Source organism: Panthera pardus, unplaced genomic scaffold (assembly GCF_024362965.1).
Source record: "Panthera pardus isolate Hobbes unplaced genomic scaffold, ASM2436296v1 HiC_scaffold_2, whole genome shotgun sequence".
Classification (NCBI taxonomy): Eukaryota; Metazoa; Chordata; class Mammalia; order Carnivora; family Felidae; genus Panthera; species Panthera pardus.
In genome coordinates this window covers 123540723-123555034 of record NW_026526765.1, presented here as the reverse complement: position 1 = coordinate 123555034, position 14312 = coordinate 123540723, and the positions used below count along the sequence as shown (strand labels likewise).

Sequence of the window (14312 nt, the reverse complement as noted above, 5' to 3'; positions counted from 1 at the left end):
TTAATGCTGAGTAGCATTCCACTCTATAGGTATACAGTTTGCTTAACCATTTACCTGTTGAACATTTGAGATGTTTCCAGGTATTGGCTATTATGAATAAAATCACATGAATATTTGTATAAAGGCTTTTTAAAAAATGTTTACTTATTTTGAGAAAAAGACAGAGAGAGAGAGAGAGAGAGAGAGAGAGAGAATCCCAAGCAGGCTTGGCATTGCCAGTACAGAGCCCAATGTGGGGCTCAAACTCACAAACCATGACACCATGACCTAAGCTGAAATCAAGAATCAGATGCTTAACCAACCGAGGCAACCAGGTGCCACTGTATAAAGGTTTTTTATATAAATTTAAGTTCTTATTCCTCCAGGATAAATGCCCACAAGCATAACTACTGGGTCATATGATAAGCATATGTTTGGTTTTATAAGAAACTGCCTGTTTTCCACAGTGACTGTACCATTTTACATTCTCACCAACAATGTGTGAAAGACCCGGTTTCTCCACATCCCCACTAGTATTTAATATTATCATCATTTTTGTTGTAGGTATTCTTATAGATGCATAGTGTTACCTCATTAAGGATTTAATTTGCATTTCTCCAAAATCTAATGACATTAAACATCTTCTCAAGTGCTTATCTGCCATCCACAAATCTTAGGTGAAATGTCTGTTCGTTTCCTTTGCTCATTCTCTAAATACGTTGTTGTTTTTACTGCTGAGCTTTTAGAGTTCTTTTCAGTCTAGATACAAGTCTTTAATCAGACACAGTCTTTGCTTTGCACCAAACTTAAACATGCCAAATTCAAGGACTATAGTTTAGCTAACACCATTCTCCCAACACTACCCAAATTTCAGTTACTACAGATTTCAGCTAACTACAATTGCATCAACTACAAACTTTGCTGCTAGCTCTTCAGTCCACAAATCACTACATATAACATAAATGCTCATGATGATGAGTGGCTGATCACACTACTTCTTTCGAAGTATGACTGGTCACTGTGGATTCATTACTCAGTTCATACACAGATGTCAAGTGTGTAGTTGTAGGACTTCATCATCCTCTAATGATAAATCCATGTAACATTTCATAAAAACGGATAATCAAAAGAAAGAACTGGCCAAGAAAGATCAAAGTGTAGCAAAGAAATAAATAGTGGTAATTCTGATAGTAAAATTCATATTGAACATATATGTAGTTACAGAATAAGTCATAATTTTTGCTTCAACTATCCAACATTTTTAAAACATAAGAGAAAGTCTATACTTTCTTCCCTTATTTTGATACATTTCGTTGTTCTTTTCTTCTTCCTGATGTTTCCAGTTTCTTTCTGCTATTATTTCCTTTCTATTTGGAGAATATTCTCTAGTCATTCTTTTAGGTAGGTCTGCTGGTTACAAATTCTTTTAATTTTCTTTTGTGCAAGAATGCCTTGATTTCTTTTTCACTCATGAGAATACTTTCATTGGGTATAAAATTCTAAGATTATAATTTTTTTTTCAGCACTTGAAAAATACTGTGCCACATAGTCTGGTCTCTGTGGTATCAAATGAAAAATGCACTGTCAATCATTGTTCCAGCAGTATATTGTTTCTAACCAGCTGCTTTCAACATTTTTTCTGTATTTCATTTTCAGGAGGTTGACTGTGAAGAGTCATGGTGTTGATTTCTCTGAGTTTATCCTACTGAAAATTCATTCAGTTTCAAGAATCCATTCATTTATGCTCTTGACCATATTTGGGGATTTTTCCATCTTTTTTTTTTTTTTAACTTTTTTTTAATGTTTATTTATTTTTGAGAGAGAGAGCGAGCTGGGAAGGGGCAGACAGAAAGGGAGACACAGAACCTGAAGCAGGCTCCAGGCACCAAGCTGTCAGCACAGAGCCCGACAAGGGGTTCAAACTCATGAACCGTGAGATCATGACCTGAGCCAAAGTCAGACGTTAACCAACCGAGCCACGTAGGCGCCCGCCCCATCTTTATTTCTTAGTTTATGTTTTCATTATTTTTCAGTATTCTTTCTCTTTTCCTAAGACTCCAATGGCAGAAATATTAGATCTTTTCTTATAATCACACAAGTCCCTAAGTCTCTGTTCACTGTTTTTCCTATTCATTTTCTCTGTTATTTAGACTTTTTAGTAATTTCTGTCAAGTTCATTGGTTCTTCTCTCTCTTCCCTATTCTGCTACTGAGCCCATTCAATGTTTTTAAACAATGTTGGTTGTATTTTTCCAGTTCTAAAAATTCCATTTGATTCTTTTTTACATCATCTAGTTCTTTGCTGAGGTTGTCATTTGTTTCAAGAGTTTTCACAATTGTTTGTTGAACCACTTTTATGTTAACTGCTTTGAAATCTTTGTAATTCAAAACTTCTGTGTCCTCTCACTTTTGGCATTTGTTAATTGTCTTTCCTAATTCAAGGTTTGATGTTCTTAGTTCTTGGTATGGTGAGGGTTGTTTTATTTTGTTTTTTTTTTTTGTTTTTTTTTTATCCTGGACATTTAGGTATCAAGTTTTACAACTATGAAGCCTATTCAATCTTCTTTTTCAGCAGGCAGTTACAATGTTTACATTTAATATGCTGATTCTGTCCTTCTTGTATGGCTGTAACTGTAAGACAGTTTCGTTTCCAGACCCTTTACAGTGTTATTTTGGTCTGTTTCCTTTATGTGCTACCCAGAGGCTCATCCAAAAACCTGGCAGTGTTCCACAACTTAGTTCAGTTCTCAAATCTTCTGCTATGTTAATTCTGGTCAGTTTCTCATGTGGGTCACTAGAGACTTGCCCAGAACTTCATTTGTGAAATCCCTTTCTCCAGCTCCCTTTTCTCCAAAATCCTACCACCGGTTACTAGTTAGGAGGAAGAACAACGTCACCTGCTGCCAGTAGACACTCTACATTGGTCTTTCCTTAGCTTCTATATCACCTGGGTGGGGGAAGTGAAACACTTCTTCATTGCTGCTGGTCTGAGGGTGGAAGTTTGGGCTTATCACTTACCCTCACTGACACTGCCCCAGAATGGGGAGCAGAACGATGCCTCACACTATGTCAGTGCCACCAAGGAGAAGGTAGGACTATAGATTCTCCATTCACCACCACCTCTTAGACACCACCCCCCACCTCCATCTCTGCTCCCCCACCCTCCCACCTCTGCCAACACACACAATGGCATCACCTCAGCTCCAAGTGAAAAACCACCTTGGTAGTGTCAGGCAGGGGAAGACATTCAAGTACATTTCTTGGTGTCTCAAGACACCATCCCAACAGGAGAACCAGCCTGCTACTTCCATGTGGAGGGTGGGAAACCAGGCTCCTCACTTGGTGTCTGCAGGTAACACACCAGCACGAGAAGCAGCGAACAGTCTTCTACCACTGGGCAGAGGGGAGAAATTCCAGCTGTCTGTTCAATCATTGAATCCAGCTCTCTGTTCAATCTTGGTCAAGATAGCAGAGCAATGCATCACATCATCTCATTGCCATCGGTAGGGGGGGTCTAAGTTCAGCCTCTCTGCTTGGCTTCTGCTGACACCATTCTGGTGGAGGAGTAAGAGTGCAGCCTGCTACCACCAAGTGGAAGATGGACATTCAAGTTCCTGGTTCAACTTCCACTGGTACTAAGGGTGGGATGGGACATTTCCATTGTTTTTGGCTAAAGTAGCCAAAAGTACTGTCAAAAAGGGTTTTGTTCTATTTGGCTGCCCTTTTCCTAGTGATTTCTCTAGAAAGACCAGGTCTTCTTTAGGGCTTTTTCTATCTGTACCTGTTAGCATTTCCTGGGTGTGGGCTCCTCCAATACCCACTCTGAGATATACAAAGGGGGAAAAGAAAGCCCAAGGAACTCAGTGTTGTGTCATTCTTCCAGTTCTAAGGTCCCTAGCCAGTCTGCTTTCTTCTTCCCACCTTGTAGAGTCTTCTAATATTTGCTTTCAGTATTACGCCCAAGGTTTTTAGTTGTTCTTAGCAGGAGAAATAGTAAGAAATGAGTCTACTTTATCTTGTCCAGAATCAAAAGTCTGAGAAGGTCCCATTTTTAAGTGGAGCAATTTATAGCTACAGGTGAACAATAGCTGACATAATAAAATAAAGCATCAAGACATTTAGGGTAATGGAGGTATAAAGGGATCAGATTCGACAACAAAAGCCCAAATCTGTTTGGCCAGACAGAGCTTTTCCACAAAGCAAGGGATTCTGGGAAGGACTGATTCATTTAAATCTAAGGTACCAATATACATAATAGAATTGGTGCCCTTCCACCTAAAAAATCAAGTAAAAAAATTTCAATTGATAGTATTGGCACAATATTTGACAGTATTATTTTTATAAATAGCAAAAGCACCATAAAACCTGGGTTTAAAGACTGATAAACAAAAAGGATGATGCCATCTGTAGCCAGGAGCCTGAGATATGTCAGAAACTCCCCAACCTACTTCAAGTCAATTTATTTGCCAGTCCCAAGGGCACTGACAATAAACTGAGTCAATCTAGACAGGCTCCAAATGAAAGCAGGAGAAAAATCCTAGGACCCAGCACCTCAGTGAAGAAGCCAATAACCTACACTCCACAGAAGTGAAAAAGGAGTGTGGCAATTCTATCTTCAAACTGGCAGCTGACTTAAACCAGCTGGGACAGGGATCCTACATTTGGGTACTGGTATTGGAATCTTCTCTTGTTAGGGGAAAGGATTCTTTTCAGTTGGCAAAAACAGCAACTTAAAACTTAATCTCTTGCTTTTAAGTTAAAAAAAGAATATTTTCTTAATATTCATAGTTTTCTACACAAACTTTATCATGTGAAAGAATACCATTAAAAGAGAACAAAGAGAAGAGGGGTGCCTGGGTGGCTCGGTCAGTTAAGCGTTCAACTTCGGCCCACTTTGGCTCAGATCATGATCTTGACACTCGTGAGTTCGAGCCCCACATCAGGCTCTGGGGTTCACGCTGAGACCTGGGAGCCTGGAGCCTGCTTAGGATTCTGTGTCTCCCTGCCTCTCTGCCCTTCCCCCACTCACACTCTGTCTCTCTCTCTCTCTCTCTCTCTCTCTCTCTTGCTCAAAAATACATTTTAAAAAAAAATTTAGGGGCTCCTGGGTGGCTGAGTCAGTTAAGCACCCAACTTCAGCTCAGGTCATGATCTTACACCTCATGAGTTAAAGCCCCACATCGGGCTCTGTGCTAACAGCTCAGAGCCTGGAGCGTGCTTCAGATTCTGTGTCTCATTCTCTCTCTGCCTGTCCCCCATTGTGCTCTCTCTGTCCTTCAAAAATAAATAAACATTAAAAAAAAATTTTAATTAAAAAAAAGAGAACAAGAGAAGAGATGGGGTACAGTGGGTCTTCCACCCACAGAGAAGACATGGAACAGGGGCTGACTGCTTGTTACTGTCAGGCCCATATGGGGTCCATGGTGAAGGGATGGTGAGTGGGCATGAGCCCAACCCCTGGCCACAGGAAGGTCAATCTCGCTCAAGGCACCGAGGCACACAATGCTCACCTCTGCTGGCCTCAGGTTCACCAGTTAAGGGGATTTGCTTTTCCTCACCCTCCCAAACCCAGTTAATATATCTGTGGTGGAATGAAATTTTACCTGTCACCTTCCTACGCCCACTGCTGCTACTACTGCCATCCTGCTACTCATCTTCTCATACCATATACACTCTCCATGCTGGTAGATGTGACTTCACTAAGATGAGTGAAGACATGGAGACTTGGTCTGCATGTTAACACATCCTAATTAGGTCCTCCTTGACACCAAAAAAAGAAAAAAAAAAAAAAAAAGAAAAAGGCTGATTTGTCTCAGAACTGCTTAACTCAAAAGGATCTGAGGGACCTAAGGCTTCCTCCACTTAAGATAGAAGCTGTCAATAACCTGATGCTGCCCCTCCAAGATACGCCAGGATTCTGGGCCAGCAGCAGAGATGCAAACAAAGAAAAAGAGAATTATGAGGGTAAAAGGAAGAGAGAACTTGCAAAGGTCTCCAAAGTAGCCACTGGAGGAGCTTCTTTGAAGGAGAGGACTCAAATGGAAATATAAAAACTAATTTGTGACATTCTCTGGCTATCACATGAGTTCACAATCTATCTAAAGAGTAAGATTTCTTGCTGGTATAAGCCTGTACCCACAAGCCCTCCCAGACACTAGGGGCATAACCAAGGGACTACAATTCTGCCTCTTTCTCCTTCTCACTCCCTTAGTTTGTACACAAATTTAAAACTGGAGGAAATGTCAGCCATCCTCTTGTTTCCCACACCCCCCACCCCAGCCCCACCACCTTATTGTACATTTAAGGAACCTGAGGCCTGGAATAAGGAATACATTTGCTATGAGGCCTAGAAAAGGAATACATCTGTCACATGTTCAAAGGACAAGGATCAAGACTTCCTTCCCAGCCCGGCTCCTCCGTCCTTTAAGCTTTTGTCTAATCCAAGTGTAAGTAAGGAGGTCTGGGTTTTAATCTCTATTCTCCTCACTCTTGTCTGTGATAATGAAGAGTGCAACTATCTCTGCCGTGTGCCTCAATTTGTTGAGGCCCAAATATGTAATGTGAAGTTGGATCCTAAATAATGAAATGCTCCCAGTATTGGTATTTTTAAAAAATAGTCCAATAAGGATTACTTATTTGGCATTAACTGCACTTTATTTTACAATATTATGGGGCGCCTGGGTGGCTCAGTCAGTTGAGCGTCCAACTTCAGCTCAGGTCAGGATCTCGCAGTGAGTTCGAACCCTGTGTCGGGCTCTGTGCTGACAGCTTGGAGCCTGGAGCCTGCCTCGGATTCTGTGTCTCCCCCTCTCTCTGCCCCTCCCCTGCTCATGCTCAATCGCTATCTCTCAATAATGAATAAACTTTAAAAAATTTTTTTAAATTATTTTACAATATTATTATCATTACCCCATGTCTATTTTAAGAGGTTGTGGAAGAAGTGACTCCCTTCAAGGTCATCCTGTAGGCTTGTACTAACTCCCTGGGAAGAATATCACATACCTTGTCTTCCTTTGAACTCTCCACTTCTGTCCCCTCCTTGAATTTTGCCAGTGCACTCTTGAGGTCCTGAGATGTGTAGGTGTTGGCGTTTATGTCCAGCCTGTCCAAAAAGAAGGTGAAAGTTAGAAAGGAGGCACCATTTTTCCCAAGAAAGAAACTTCACTAGGTGGCTGGTACTCCCAAACAAGGTAAGCCATGGCCAGCTCGAACTCAGAGTGCACTACCCTAGCTTTGCCTTCGGTCAGCCACAAGTCTAAGAGGTAATCTTACCTTAAAGCTAGAAGAAGAAATACAAAGCTGAAGAAGGGGTCATTTTATTAAAGAGGATGAAATGGCATGGGGCAGACAAAGGCCCACCATGGACAGACCACTCTCAGCCAGCTACTTAGGCAGAAATAAGTCTGGAATGTCTGTGCAGTGCTGTTCTGTCAGCATGTGCCAGGGCTGGACCTCCTGGAGGGCAGTGGGCACAGATAAGGGGAATAACATGCACCCAATTTATATTCTTCTAATAAACGGATCAATGGGGACCTGAACCCCCCCATGCATGTCTGGTCTGATTTTACAAGGCAGCCTTTCTTCACAAAAACAGTTTAGATAAATTCACACCTTTAAAACCAACTCCTGGGCCCAGAGTTGATGCAGGAGGTATGTGCCAACCTGACAAAGGAATGGATTTGAAATATCAAGGACTAGAAGCAAAGCCAACCGTGTTCCACAGTCAGCCTCTAAGGAGAGGGAGGAAAGGAACCAATGTGGATGTAATCTCAGGAACCTGGCAAAGACTAGAGTGGCATCCTCCCAAAACCCCCTGGAGCTGATCGAAGCCACAACCATTCTTCTTAATTGGAGAGGAGGCATTCATGGGTTGGGGGGTGGACTTTACCACCAACAATGATTTTAGGTCAGTGAACAGAGAGATCAGACCAAGAGTGACATGGACAAAGGGAAGTGTGGAATGTAGTGTCTGTGCTTGACAAGACGGTTGGGGGGACAGGGGTTAAGGATAACCCGGGAGATTACAGAGATGAGGAAGTAAGGGGTTACTGGACTACTCTGGGCAAGATAAGCACATCAGTCTAACAGTCAAGATCCTAACAGACCTCAGCTCTCATTAAAGGCATGTGCTTAGGGCTTTGCTCATTTCTCATTTCATCTTTGATTCATCTTAGAAACCCCCTAGAACTCTGAGAAAAACACTTGCCTTCTCTAAACCTCAATCCTCATAAACTAATAATCGCTAATAACTCCCATTTACTGAGCATGTGTCAGTCACTGTTTTAATCCTTTAGAAGTAATATTTCATTCAAATGATTACCACAATCCTACAAGGTAGAGAAGAGAATCCCTCTCCCAGAAAAGCATCACCCACTGCCAGCAGCATGTAGATGCCACTGCCCTGCTCTTTACCCCTAAGAGAGAGCTAAGTATTTAGGGGCACAGCTTGAACAGATTATCACCTCCCTCCTCTAATACTTGGTCTGGACAAATCCCATCATGTCTCATATCTCCATTTATTGCCTTAAATGCCACTCTTCCAGGCCACTCACCATCACTCATTTTAGCCCCTACTACACAAACACAAGTGTGCACATGTGTGTCTGCACACACAGACAGAAAACCATCTTCAGCTGGTATTTTCACTTCATTCTTCACTGAGAAAAATAGATGTTATCATCAAGAACTCCTTCATATTCCCCTCATGAGCTCTATACACTAACCTGCACCAAATCTAGATTCTCTGCTTTCCCTTCTAAGACCATGAATGACAGTGAACCTGCTCCTATTAAACCTAAGTTCCAGATCCCACTTTCCTTTGCAAAAGCTTTAACCCCCATCATTATACTGTTCCCTCTTGTCTGCATCATCAATTTCTCCCTTTGGTTGGATTATTCCCTTGAGTATATGAATACTCTTCTGACTAATTATGATCTCTAATTATCAAACCATTCCCCTGATCTCCTTCAGAGTAAAACTTTATGAATAGTCTTAACTCACTCTTCTCATCTTCATGACTGCTATTTACACTGCCATTTGCTCTAATCCAGATCCCTTTACCGTTCCCTACTAATACTTCTCATCAAAATTACTAATAATTAACAACTGGATCCAATGGACTCTTCACTAATGTCATGTTCCTCAACCACTCAGCATCATTTACATAGTTCACCTCTCCCTCCTTGAAACACTCTTCTTTCTGGCTTCTTGTTACCACATTCTTATGTTTCTTCCCCCTCCTCGCTCCTTCCCTAACTCTTGTGCTGGTTCCTCATCTCCTACCTGAACCCTATATACTGGAATGCCTTGGAGTTCAATCCTAGACAATCTTCTCTACCTCTGCACTCTCCCCTAGTTCTTTATCCTTTAGGCAATGATGCCCAAACTTACATCTTTGACCCAATCCTCTCCCCTGAGTGACAGCCAGACTCTTGTATAACTAACTGATAAATCTTAGATCTGGGATGTTTATCAGGCACCTCAAACTTATTACATCTAAAACATGGGTCTTGATGTTTCTCCCCATAAATCTGTTCCTCTCCCAATCTTTTCTATTTCAATAAACGGTACTTCTGAGCACCTAGTTGTGTCAAATCACAAAACGAGGCTTTATCTCAGATTCCACCACACCACCTTCCATCAACCCCTAAATCTAAATCTAAAGCAAGTCCTATTGGCACTACCCTCAAATTAAATCTCCAAACCCATCCGCTCTCCATCATGACACTCTAGACTCATTCACCAGTATGTCTACCTGATCTTCAGAAATGACATCCTAATTGTCTCTGTAATTCTTTTGTCCACTCTGAATCTATCCCCCATACACACAGCAAGTAGAGTGATCTTGCCAAAATTACATTAAACCACTCTCCCACACCAAATCCTCCACTGGCTTCCTATCACAATTCTAGTTAAATGAAGACTAGTCAACATGCATCTCAAAACTCCACATGATCTGGCTCCTCTTATCTCTCCCAAATCATCTATTAGTCTTCTTCCTTCGCCTACTCTCTAGTCACCCTAATCACTTTCTTGTTTCTCAACTTGATAAAGTCTTTCCTTGACAAAGCTAGGGACTCTTCTTGTTGCCTCTGCCTGAGATCCTCTAACCTTAAATGTATAAAATTAACTCTTTGTATGACTAAATCCCCATCATTCTTCAGGTCTAAGCTCAAGTATCACTTTAATGAGGTCTTCCAAACCATCCTATCTAAACTGGCCTTCCCGAGGGACTGACTGGTTTATTTCTTCCCTACTATTTACCACTATCTGTAATTACTTTATGTGCCTTTTTATTTTTCAGTTTATCTTCCTGCCATGTCCATAAGGCTGGTATCCTGTTTTGTTTAGTACTATATCTCCAATACCTAGCACATAGGCACTCAATAAGTCTTTTGTGAAATGAATGAATGGAGCAAGGAAATGGCCCTGTCTTTGGGCCACACCCTTAACTACAATGTCATACTGTACCATGGTAGATACTCAACCCAAGATGGGACAACCTGGATATACTCTGTCGGTCATCACTACAAAGAAGACAGTTGCTCCAGGGCAAAAAAAGAGATACAATGTTGAGATACTGACATGGGATATGGACTAAAACCAGGGGAGATAACAATGCCTAACACATAAATAGCAAGAGAACACCCTGCTGCTAGGAACCAAATATACCATGAAGTCTGGCAGTGCCAAGAGACGCCTCTGAAAGAAGTCAGAGTCAATGCCTTGTCCCAGGCTTTACAGTCCAGAGGCATTACAGCTCTAGGTAGCAGGATGTCTAGTCACACAGCCAGTAGGACTAGTGGAGAGATTGCCATGGATTAGTCTGAAAGGACTATCCCCATCTTTCCTTAGCCAGTGATACCTAAAACTCTGTGATCACCAATCTCTTTGACAATCTGATGGAAACCTGTGGGTGTTGTCCATCTTGTTCCCCAAATCAGAATAACGAGATATGCAAAATACTGTACCAACTGCAGAAATTAGCCCTGCACTTTGGCTTCTGTTCCCGTTCTAGTACCTAAGAGCCAGGAAGACACTGTGAAATGAATCAGGAGGAGCCTGAGGTGAGGTCCACCACAGGAAGAAGTCACCACCAAAGGCAGCCAGAGACTCACTGAGCTCAAGCAGTGAAACCTACACCACCTTGTCAATGCCTTTGGGTTGCTGTTCAGACAGGTTTGCCACTAGTAACAAATGCTGAGAAGGAAGAGGGTATGTCCAATATACCCTGGACACCACTCCAGAGCAGAACCCTCAGAAACATTTCAAAGGAGAAAAGTAAAGAGGGAAGAGAGAGGACAAATATCTCTCTTTTATGGTGCATCTATTACAGACCACATGAATGACTCTGCTTTCTATTCTAAAAAGACAGGAGCAACTGATAAAGCATTAAGTGTTCCCAGTAAAGACCTACGATCAGATACTAGAAAAATAACTTCCCACAGTATTAAAACCAACAAACAAAATATTCCAAATTAGTCAAGATCCTAATTCAATATCCTTAAACCAAGAATAAAGTAAGCTTTTTATTTAGAAAATGAGACTTGGCATAGATGTGAGGAAAGGCTTCCTGAAGTTCTCTGACACACTGAAATATGTGCATATATGTGTGCTAGGGAGAGAGGGGGGTTGGCAGGGGTTACAACAATGAAATTTGATTATTTGATGGCTGTGAGAAATGAATTATCATATGGCCTTCAGATATAGGCCTATCAAGAGAGATGGGGGGGAAATAAAGATCCTTCTCAGTTTGGAGTGACAGTTAAGAGGTCAAATATCTTTCTTCTTTTTTTAAGTTTATTTATTTTGAGTGAGGGGGGAGAAAGACAGAATCCCAAGCAGGCTCTGCATCGGCAGTGTGGAGCCCGACACGGGGCTGGATCCCATAAACTGTGAGATCATGAGCAGAGCCAAAACCGAGAGTCGAATGCTCAAACAACTGGGCCACCCCTGAGGACAAATATTTTCATATATTATTACAATGTAGTCAAATTTTCTAACAGTAAAAACTGCCTAAATTGGAACAGGCTGCTCTGTGGGATTGTGGGTGCCACATAACCGAAAGTGCATATGGACAGGCTAAATAACCTTTTGTTGAGTACATCAAGGAAAACACTCAGGTAAATACTCAGTCTCTAAACTCCCTTTCTACCTTATATCTAACTGCAAAATATTGTTAAAATAATGAAAATTCAAGGATTAACATTAGCCTTGCTCAATCCATTATTTGTTATCAATACTTACATGTATTAGAACAGGGGCAGCAAACTCTGTTATGACCCCATATTTTAGGCTTTGTGGGCCTTACTGACAGCAACTGTCCCAACTACTCAACCCTGCCGGATTAGCAGAAAAGTGGCCATAGATCATACATAAATGAATAAGCACAGCTGTGTTCCAATAAAACTTTACTTATGGACATTAAAATCTCTAAGAGTCATGAAATATCATTCTTTTACTTTTCCATCCATTAAAAAATGATAAAAACAACTTACCCTGTAGGCTGTACAAAGACATGTAGCAGTACCAATATGGCCCACAGATCACAATTTGCTGTCCCTGTCTTAGAAACCTCATAACTGGTATTTATAACTGTTGAAATTACCCAATTCTAGCAGCCCCTGTTAACCCCATGCCTCCTCCTCCTTCCTCATGTAAAAAAGAACATGCAAATAAAACTTGTTATTTCAAGGCAAAGAACAGAAAAACAGGGACAAATTGTCCTAAATCAAATAATCTTATCTGGTTATTAAAAGTAAGGCAAACTCTTAACATTGGAGAACTTTTATACTATAAGAAAGCCTGTTTTAATACGGACTAACAAGAGGAAAAGTTAGTCTGAATTAAAGACTTTAAAATGCAATTTTATTGTTCACCAAGGAAGTATTACTGCAAAGCAGAAGGCCTAACAGGACTGTTTTAATGAATAGATGACTCATCTGTAATCAGCGCATTAATTGTTGGGATTCAAATGGGTGCTCTTAAAGTACTGGGAAAAATAGCTTCATTTTTAAAGCAGGTTAAGCATTCCCCCTACAGCCTTTTCTGAAGTATCAATTTGCTTTGCAAACTATTTCTTTCCAAAGATCTACAAGTAAACTTCCACAAAACCCTGACAGATTTATCACAAATTCTACGCTACGAAATTTCAAAATTTTTTAAAAGCCACATGAATTTGGGTAAGAAACATTACATTGTCATTACTTTCACAGTATTACAAAATCAGTGCTGTCCGCCTCCCAGTCCCTAGGGTTGTTACCATACCTTTTGCCTTTTTTCAATGCTTTCAAATTACTTTGGAACTTGTCCTCTTCTTGGAGTTTCACTTCTCTTGCCCCAGTCTGGAGATTCAGCCGTACATGGGATCCTACAGGGACAGCCTGACCTAAAAACCAAGAACAAAGAGGGCTCGTAAGGTATATGGTCCTTGAAGGGACACTGCAATGGAAAGGCTGGGTAACAAGCCAACAGGATTTATTAATTCATGAAGACCAGACCCTGCTGTGTTCCATTACCTGAATCCATCCAACACACATATACCACACACATATCAAATTAAGGTAATGAGGCAAATGGGCAAGGGCTTCTATACTTCAAGGCAAAGACCAAAAACCCCAGTTAGAACCTACATCTTTAAGCTAATCTGTTTTCTTTAAACTGAGCTATAATAAGCCTTTTTGTTATGGGCAGGTGAATGGTAAATACCTAGTCACCCTTAAGGATATGGCCACATACTGCATCTTCCAAGACATCCTCCTTACCTCTCCCCTGACAGTCCCAGAAAACTCCAGAGAGCTTGCTGTTCCAGCAAGCTTACACCTCACCATCCTGCTCTCTTTATAATCAGGCTCCTTCTATAAGGCTCTCTCCTTGATGAGCACAGGGACTATATCTCCTATTTTATTTCCCAAGACCCTAGGCCAGGGCTTATTGGAAGGCAGGAAGACAGAGCAAGTCAAGGAGGTAAGGACTGGAATCAAAAGAAACTAAAAACCTATGCCCACCCATCTCAGGAGAGTTGATCAACTACCTGAAAAAACAATATGAATGGACGGGTTACTCATACACATTGTACAAAATTACTCAAAGATAGGTGAAAAGGAGATAAAGGCACTACAAAAAAGAGAACTACAGGCCAATATCTGATGGACACAAACGCAAACATTTTTTGTTTTGTTTTAAAGGTGGAGTTCAGGAATCTACATTTAAAAAAATTTTTTTTTAGACAGAGTGAGAGTGAGAACACGCTAGCAGGGGAGAGGGGAAAAAGAAGAGAGAGAAAGAATCATAAGCAGGCTCCACACTCAGTGTGGAGTCTGACACAAGGCTCAA

At 41.1% G+C, this 14312-nt stretch overlaps 1 protein-coding gene across 2 annotated transcripts in view; it reads right to left on the bottom strand.

Annotated features, from left to right (window-relative positions):
- Positions 1–14312, bottom strand: part of SIL1 (SIL1 nucleotide exchange factor) — a 218816-nt gene that overhangs the window by 84952 nt on the left and 119552 nt on the right. For both annotated transcript variants that reach the window (XM_019424330.2, XM_019424328.2), the window contains 2 exons: positions 13245–13365; positions 6981–7080 (listed from right to left, as the gene is read on the bottom strand). In XM_019424330.2, coding sequence (XP_019279875.1) covers positions 6981–7080; positions 13245–13365 — 221 coding nt within the window. The remainder of the gene's footprint in view (positions 1–6980; positions 7081–13244; positions 13366–14312) is intronic.